At 49.6% G+C, this 8,534-nt stretch overlaps 1 protein-coding gene across 1 annotated transcript; it reads right to left on the reverse strand.

Moving 5' to 3' along the window:
* Positions 1–1,266: 1,266 nt before the first annotated feature.
* On the reverse strand, positions 1,267–7,904 carry KCND1 (potassium voltage-gated channel, Shal-related subfamily, member 1). The gene is made up of 6 exons (XM_006876669.1): positions 6,397–7,904; positions 3,924–4,086; positions 3,642–3,725; positions 3,447–3,545; positions 2,751–3,001; positions 1,267–1,495 (listed from the first exon to the last, which is right to left on the reverse strand). The coding sequence occupies exons 1-6, from the start codon at positions 7,515–7,517 to the stop codon at positions 1,267–1,269; spliced, it is 1,947 nt and encodes a 648-aa protein (XP_006876731.1). The 5' UTR covers positions 7,518–7,904.
* Between the last annotated feature and the right edge of the window lie 630 nt (positions 7,905–8,534).

Consider the following 8,534-nt stretch of genomic DNA (forward strand, 5'->3'; position numbering starts at 1 on the left):
TTTTGAAACCACCTTCTTTCATTTCTCCTAGATCCAAATTTTCTAGAACACGTCACCAACTCTCTACTACCACCCCAATACCTTTACCCACACAGATCCTTCAACTAGTGGAAAGGAATTGAAATCAAAGTGTTTTCAAACCCCCAGCCAACCCAGTCTCCAAGCCCGCAAAACCAGAAGGTGCTCAGTCCTCATCTCTCCTCTCAGGTTTTATTGACTGATGGAAACTACATTTTCGTCAGCCACCAGCTCCACAGGGACAGTGCTGGGGACAGGGAACCTGAGATGATGCCAGATTTCAGCCTGAGGGCTCTAGAAGGTGACCCAAGAAGGAGAAGAGAAAAGAATAAGTGAGAAGGAGTTGAGGGGAAGGAGTAGGAGTTGAAGAAGTTCCTCCTGCCTCCTACAACTCCCAGAGTTCAGGAACAACCTAGGCCTCAGCCCTTGATGGTTCTGGACATTTGCCAAGAACTTGGAATCGGTCCATAATCTTCAAGCACACAACAGCTCTTGCTGACTGCCAGGCTCTTATCTCAGCCAGTCCAGTCTCCAGCCCAACCCAGGAAGGAAGCAAACCAGAGGGGAGGAGAGGAGAGAAGGATGATAAGTTAGAGGTGGCCCTTCTGATTAGGGCAGATGTAGATGCTGCAGCAAACTGGGCAGAGGCTTTGCATAATGTCATGGCAGCAGCTGCTATTGCTAGAATATGCTGGAGGCCCGGCAGAGAATGGGATTGCGGAGACCCATTTCTAGCAACTAGGGAAAGGACTAGTGGTGTTTGTGCTATCTGTCTATGTTGGGAGGAGCAGCTTGACCCCTCAGACAAGGCCTAGGGGTGGCAGGTCACTGCTGAGGCCACAGCCCATGGAAGCTTCAGATTCTGGGAGTTGTTGGACCTGAGATCAGAAGTGAGGGTTCTCTTCTCTGAAGTCCCAAACCTCTACAGCCTAGCCAGACAGAAGAAACCTTAGCTCTGCTGCTCAGGCTAGAGCTCACCTATCAGATGGGAGCTTCACCTACCTCTGAGGGCCCAAGAGAAGCAGCATGCAGGAAGCCAGCTAGGAAAATCATCTTGGGTGGGAGAAGTTTCCCATTCCTTGGCTACTTCCCTACCAGGTGGGCCATTCCATGAAACTCTACTGCATAGTACTTGGTTGGGGGACAGGTGGGGTCCCCAGGCCTGTCCCTTTCAGCATTCCCAAAATATGGCTTTGGAAAGGAGTCCCCAGTAATTGAGAGGGCCCTCTGGGAGGGCAGGCCCTCCCCTCACAAAGAAGAGATCTTGACAGTCTCGGGAAGGAAGCAAGGGGTAGCCAGGCTGGAGTTCCTGAGGGTGCTGCTGTCCCTGCCGCTGCTACCATCAGGGGAGGAAAGTTGACTCTCATCTGGGGTGTTGGCAGGAGGAGTAGGGATACTGATAATGGCTGCCACGAAGTCCTGGCTGTCGCATTTCAAGTCAAGGCTGTCATGGGGCTTGGCATTGAGGCTTGAGCGGCTGTGGACAAGGATGGAGAAGATGGAAGGCTCTTAAAATGTCATTTTCTCTGAATGCCTGCTGCACCAATCATGGGATCTAAGTGCTTGCCCTGCATCCTCGATTATGGTGATGGAGAATGTGGGCTCTGGAGTCATGATGTTCCAGGCATTGCTCTGAGCACTTTGTATTATTTACTAATACAACAACAACCCATAATATAGATGAAAGAAAAGAGATTGGAAGTGACTGAAGTACAGACATACTCCTGCCTTCCTACCTTTGCCCAAGCTGTTTCCTCTGCTTCTAAAGCTCTTCCTCTAGATCAGGGGTGGGGAACATCCAGCCCGCAGGCCATATAAGGCCCGCAAAATCATTTGGACATATAAGGCTCTGCCAAAGCAACTGCGGTTCCTGCCATCACGCTGTTGTTGTTAAGTGCCATTGAGTCAGTTCTGATGCATAGCAATCTCTGTATATAGTTTCCAAGGAGCAACTGGTGAGTTTGAACTGCCAACCTTGCAGTTCAAACCGACCTTGTTGTGGCTGAGTGCTTATCCTACAGTGCCATACCAGAGCCTACATGTGACTTGCCATCACATTGTTGTGCCCTTGAGTCGGTTCCAACCCATAGCGACCCTGTATAGGGTTTCTGAGGAATGGCTGATGAGCTTGAACCAGTGACCTTGCAGTTCAAACTAACTTTGCAGTCCAGCACATTAACCCACAGCGCCACACCAAGACTCCTAGCAGGCTAATTTTTAAGTTGATAATTTTACGTGGCCCGTGAATGATGCCATAAATTTTGGCAGAAAAAAGGTTCCCCACCCCTGCTCTAGATATGTACAAGACTCTCTCCCTCTCCTCCTTAAGGTCTCAACTCTGACGTCACTTCAGTAAAGCTTTCCCTGGCCACACTTTTCAAATAGCATCATCCCCTGTTCTACACTCTCTAACCTGTATCCCTGCTTTTCTTTTCTTATTGGTACTTACAAATTATTAACATATTGCATAATCTGTTTCCATTTGAATATAAGTTCCAGAATGACAGAGGTTTCTGTCTCGTTCAATGCTATATCCCAAGTACCTAAAACTATGCTTGGCATACAATAGGTGCTCAATAAGTGTTTGTTGAAAGAACAAATGAAGAATAAGAAGTTTAAGACAAGGGAAGCCTAAGCTCCTAGTATGGAGGCGCTTCATTTCGCAATGCCACGGATCCAAGCCCAGGTGTGGCCAGTAGGTGGTCCCCAGGTGTGGCCAGAAGGGTGCTTACCTCTGAGGGGCAGGGCTCCTCTGCAGCCCAGCCAATGTGTCTAGCTCCTGCATGCTGCCACGACTAACTGAGGCAGTGGAGTTGGCAAGACGTATGGCGCGGCGCTTGGCCCTGCGGGGGCAGCAAGAGGATAGCAGACTGCTGGTCCCCACTGGCTGGGAGGACATGGAAGTGCTGCGGCTGGTATGGCCACCCAGTGATACAGCTCCCAGGGTCTCACTGAAGGTCAGTTCATCTGTGAACTCATGGCACTGTATGGGCAGAAGGCAGACAAAGTCATAGGGTACACCCCCCCCCGCCCCCAAAGCCTTTGCTCAGGCCGTTCCCTGCTCTCTGGAAGTGTCTCTCTTCCCTTCCGTTGCTCATTCTTCAAGGCTCAGCTCTATTGTGGCTTCTTCCAGGAAGCCCTATGTAATTTCTACAATTAGTAGTGAGCCTTCCATCCCAGGTAGCCTAGTGGACTACAAGCTGGATGGTTAACCACAGGGTCAGCAGTTTAAATCCACCAGGTGGTCAGTGGGAGAAAAATGAGGCTTTCTGCTCCCATAAAGATTTATAGCTTCCAAAACCCTATATAGGGTCACTACGAGTCAGAACTGACTCGATGGCACACAGCCACCACTACCCGCTCCCATATCGGGAAGGGAGTTGGCTTATCAGTAGAGGGAACCCCTTCACTGTGCCATTAGGCCTTACCGTTGTCTTTTCTAGACAATGTAGCAAGTGGTGATGCTGCTGCTCGAAAGCAGAACGATTTCTGACGCACAGCGCCTGTTCCTCCCCGCTGCCGCTGTCCTGGAGTGGGTGGAGCAGAAAGAGAGAGAAAGTCAGCACCTTCCTCCCACATGTCACAGTTCACCCTCTCCCTAATCTGGGCTGGCCCCTACCCACCTCAAGTCCCCCATTCTGTTTGTACTGCAGGAAGGCATTGGTGGTACCACTCTTTGCTAACCGGATTCTCGCCAAGCGCACTTTCTACAGAGAAAAGAGGAGATAGAGGTCAGGTGGGTAAATTCAAGAGTGGATTGGCATCATTGCAATGAAACGATGAGTGTAAAACCAGATTCTCCCATGTAAACTATCACTCAATTCATAATAAAAACTCAAAAAACAAAAAGTGGATTGGCTTGGAATGGAGGGAATAGTAGACGCTCAGATGGAAGGTGTGGTTACCTGCTGTGCTCGGCGCTTGTCAGCACGTTGGTTCTGATGATAGATGCGGCTAAAGTTGGACACAATAACTGGCACAGGCAGGGCAATGACCAAGACGCCACTGAGTGAGCAGATGGATCCAAAAATCTTGCCAGCAATGGTGCTGGGCACCATATCGCCATAACTGGGGCAGGAGGAGGTAGGTCACAGTAAGGAAAAGTGCCCACCCACCTCTCAGTCCCCCACACCACCCTATCCATCCTGACTCACCCTGCAAAGCTGGTCAGTCATTCAAATTCTGACCATCAGTTTGTTCTCCAAAATATGGGGAATGATCCTTCTGGCCACTGGTGGTGGCGGTGGTTGTATGCTGTGGCATCAGTTCCTACTCATAGCTATCCTGTATAGGGTTTTCGAGACTGTAAATCTTTACGGGAGCAGAAAGTCTCAGCTTTCTCCTGAGGAACAGCTGGTAGTTTTGAACTGCCAACCTTGAGGTTAGCAGCCTGGCTCGTAACCACTACGCCATTAAAGGGGGTTAAAGGAGACATGGGCCTGGCCCTCAGCACCTACCATCTACTGCCCCATCCAAACTGAGCACTGGCTATCTGAGTCAGCTAGAAATCTATTCATACCAAGCATAGGGTAAATTAGGAAGTCACAGGCAGTAAATATAGCCTCCTGGGGAGAGATCATCACCACCACAAGACAGTTGAGGGGGCTCCAAGTTTTGGGAGGAGTGCTCTGTTAGTTTTGCCTCCCTCCGTCTTACCTTCTCTAGCTATGACCCCATCTTATTTCCCCAGGGGGAGACTTGAAACTGTCCTCATGTGAAAAAATAGGGGGAAGTCTTGAAACTCCCTCCCTTTTTCTACATGTCCCCATGAAGACAGAACACAGCCAACCTTGCCAATTAGTTCCATAGGTGATAAAACTAAGGCACAGGAAAGTTCTATAGCTAACTTGCCCAAGATCGCATATCCTTTTGTTCTGACCACAGGACCAGCCCAAATAACCCTGTAGGAACACAGGCTCTGTAGTCCCCAGTCTCTAGGCCTTTGCTCAAGCTGTGCGCTCCCACTGGAATGACCCTTATTTATTTTAACTCATTTTGAGCATTCGGAATGCTACTAGAAAATCTCTCCAACTTAGCTTTGTGATTTTGTATCTCAGAATATCCTTAACTATGAGACAGGCAGTCCAGTTTGACAGAGAGGTTTTGAGGAATGAATAGGGGATTAGGAGTCAAAATACTCAGTTCCAATTCACTGTCAGGGCTCCATGTTGTTTTGTCCATCCTGAACCTACAACCAGAATTCATTTCTACTCCTTAGAAACCCCAAATTGATTTTTTTTGTATCTGGTAGTGTAGCGGTTACGAATCAGGCTGCTAATCTTACGGTCAGCAGTTCGAAACTACCAGCTGTTCCGCGGCAGAAAGATGAGGCTTTCTGCTCCCATAAAGATTTACAGCCTTGGAAATCTTGTACAGGGTCGCTATGAGTTGGAACCGACTCCACGGCATATAACAACAACAAATATTAAGGCACTGGGAGTCCTGGTGTGGTGCTGTAGGATAAGCACTGGACCACAAGGTCGGTTTGAACTGCAAGGTCGACAGTTCAAACTCACCAGCCACTCCTTGGAAACCCTATACAGGATCCCTGTGAGTCAGAACTGACTCAAGGACACTTAGTAACAGCAAATAAGACATTGAGTAAAGGCATTTTGTTCAATAAATACTGAGTACCAATTGTAGCATAGTGGTTACAAGTTGGGCTGCCAACCTCAAGGTCAGCAATTTGAAACCACCAGCGGTTCTGCAGGAGGAAGCTGAGGCATTCTGCTCCTGTAAAGATTTACAGCCTCGGAAATCCTGTGCAGGGTCACTATGAGTCGGAACCGACTCCATGGTACTTACCACCACCACCACCACCAACCAACTGTTTACCTAATCCCAGTGATGGAAACTCAGAGGATTAAGCACAACAGTATCTGCCCTAGACAATGTCTTTAAGAACTCCATGAATTTGTTGATTCCATTTGATACTTTTATACCAACTCTATTTCATGGATTGAGAGTAAAATAAATAGATAAAAAAGTTATGCTGAAAATATCCTGTTCTGGGGACTATCACAAAGCCACAAGGGTAATGTCTACACAGCAGACAATACTAGAAGTTTGAAAGATATGAGCACTCAAGATAAAAAAGAGGACTTTCATAACCATAGTGCCATTGAATCCCCTATCATTTTACACAGAGCAAAACTTGAGGTCCTGAGCAGGGGGAAAAAATATCAGCAGAAATGACAATTCTTGAACACATGCTTTCTGCCCTAGAAAATCTAGGCATTATCAGAGCTAGGAGGGATTTGGAGATTAAGTCAATGCCCTCATGTTTTACAATTGAGCAAACTGAAGCTCAAAAAGTGAGTTCATCTAGCCTTTAAAATTTTACAGAATGGGCAGATTCCTATACAGAGTCGCACTCACCCAAGCGTGGTCATGGTGACAATGGTATACCAGAAGGCAGCAGGGATGCTGGTAAAGTTGGTCTTGCTTGTGCCTTTCTCAGCATAGAACATGACCGTGGCAAAGATGATGATGGCCATGGTGAGGGAAAAGAGGAGAAAGCCAAGCTCAGAGGCACAGCTCTTGAGTGTGTAGCCCAGAATTCGCAGGCCCTGTGAGTGTCGGGAGAACTTAAAGATGCGGAACACCCGGAACACTCTCAGAGTGACAAAGGCACCGGAGACATCTTCATTCTTAGGCATGAAAAGTCCGATGTAGTAGGGCAAGATGGCCACCACGTCGATGAGGCTCATGACACTTCGCAAGAATCGACAACGACTCGGGGCGGCAAATAGCCGCAAGAGGTATTCGCCTGTGAATATGAGCACACAAGCTGTGTCCATGCAGAAAAAGGCCAGTGGGAAACGATCGCCACAGGGTTGCTCCCTCGGGGGTCGCCGTGCAGTGCTCCTGCATGGGATGGTCTCCACCACATTGGCAATGACTGATACAGCAATGAAAAAGCCAGTCACGTAGTAGAAAACTAGAGCTGCGGTGCTCGTGTGAGGATTCTCAAAGGCCCGCCACAGCCGCTGTCGCAGGGAGCTGCCCGCTGGCAGAGCTGGGCCATCCCCAGCCTGCTCGGCCTCTTCATCCTCCGCCAGGCGCTCAGCATTCTCCTTCTTACGGTCCCGATACTCTTCAAGACAACAGTCACCAACAAGCTCAGGGACCAAGCCATAGAAGGCCAGCTCTTCATCAAAGGCCTGTATGCACTCCTGTCTTGGGCAGTGTAGTCGCCCAGTGCGGTAGAAATTCAGCACGTGCCGGAACATATCCGGGTCTCGATCGAAGAAGTACTCGCCTGAGTCGGCATCGTAGAAGAACTCCTTCTCCGAACTGCCCAGCAGAGTGTCTGGGTAGCGGTCCAGTGTGTTCTTCCAGGTCTCAAAGCGCCGCCCGCTCACGTTCACCACCAAAACCTCATCCCCTCGAGAGGCCTTCACCCCGGGCGCTGGGGGCAGGGGCTGCTGGGCTAGAGGTAGCCAGCCCACAGCTGCCGCTCGGGCAAAAGGCAGCCACGTGGCCACGCCTGCCGCCATCCTGCAGCTCCCCAGGCCCACGGAGGCTTGGGGGTGAAGGTGTGCGTGGCCTTTAGGAGAATGTGCCTGTCTCCAGGATGGTGGTGGTGGTGGTGGGGAGGTTTGGAGAGGCCCTGGGCCACCAGTACAGGGAAACTGAGGGTGTCTAGAAAGGCCAAGAGGAACTAGGAAGAGGAACTAGAGAGATGGACAGGGACTTGGGAGACATTTATGAGGACCCTGCAAGAATGTCTTCAGGGACATTCATGGGACTAGAGTCATGGCAAGGAGCAGAAAAGAGGCATCTCAGAGGGCTGAGAAGGGCCTGAGGAAGTGTCTAGAGAGACTAAAGGACTCAAAAGGAGTTACCATGTGCCATGTCTGGGGCTGTCTAGATGGTTCAAGAAAAGTCAAAAGTCCAAGAGGAAGAAAAAAAGGGGCCGAAACCCCTAGTGGGATTGAAGAAGGCATAGACCTGGGACCAGAGGTGTTTGAAAGAGCCTGAGAATGCCTGGGGGTGGGGGTGGGAAGGGTTCTAAAGGGGTCAAGAAAGGCGCGGCTGGTTGTCCATACCCTTGAGAATTCTGTAGACCAAGACAAGGGGATTGGAGCCCCCTGATAGATCTGAAAAGGGACTGGTATATCTAGAGGGGTGGCTAAAGAGCCAGGAGATTGTAAAGAGGCTGAGAGGTATCTTGGGAATAATTAGAGCTGCCAAGAATAGCTTATGGAGAGTAGTGGTGGTGGTGAGGAATACCTATACTCCACAGGAGCTCTGGGAAAGGAGAAGCTGGGACCCCTTAGTGGGGCTGGAAAGGAGACTGGAGGTATCTGAATGGATAGATATGAGGCTGGGTTTTTAACGAGTCTGGAAGGTATGGGGGGGGGGGCGTCTCTAGAGGGACTGAGAAAGCCCCATCCACACTCAAGCGTTCTTGGGGAAAGAAAGAGGGTACTGGAGAACCCTGAGAGGCTGGGACTCAGTTGGAAGGAAGTTGGACACAGCCCCAGAGCACCAAGGGGATTTAAAAAGACTAA

The sequence above is a fragment of the Chrysochloris asiatica genome, unplaced genomic scaffold (genome assembly GCF_000296735.1).
Source record: "Chrysochloris asiatica unplaced genomic scaffold, ChrAsi1.0 scaffold00404, whole genome shotgun sequence".
Classification (NCBI taxonomy): Eukaryota; Metazoa; Chordata; class Mammalia; order Afrosoricida; family Chrysochloridae; genus Chrysochloris; species Chrysochloris asiatica.

What these genes read in the sequence shown, in the direction of transcription:
- KCND1 (XM_006876669.1), bottom strand. Translation starts at nt 7,517, where the DNA reads ATGGCGGCAGGCGTGGCCACGTGGCTGCCTTTTGCCCGAGCGGCAGCT. An exon ending in ACAAGCGCCGAGCACAGCAG is followed by an intron (nt 3,726 to 3,923) that starts GTAACCACACCT and finishes TTTTCTCTGTAG; the next exon opens with AAAGTGCGCTTGGCGAGAAT. An exon ending in AACAGAATGGGGGACTTGAG is followed by an intron (nt 3,546 to 3,641) that starts GTGGGTAGGGGC and finishes CACCCACTCCAG; the next exon opens with GACAGCGGCAGCGGGGAGGA.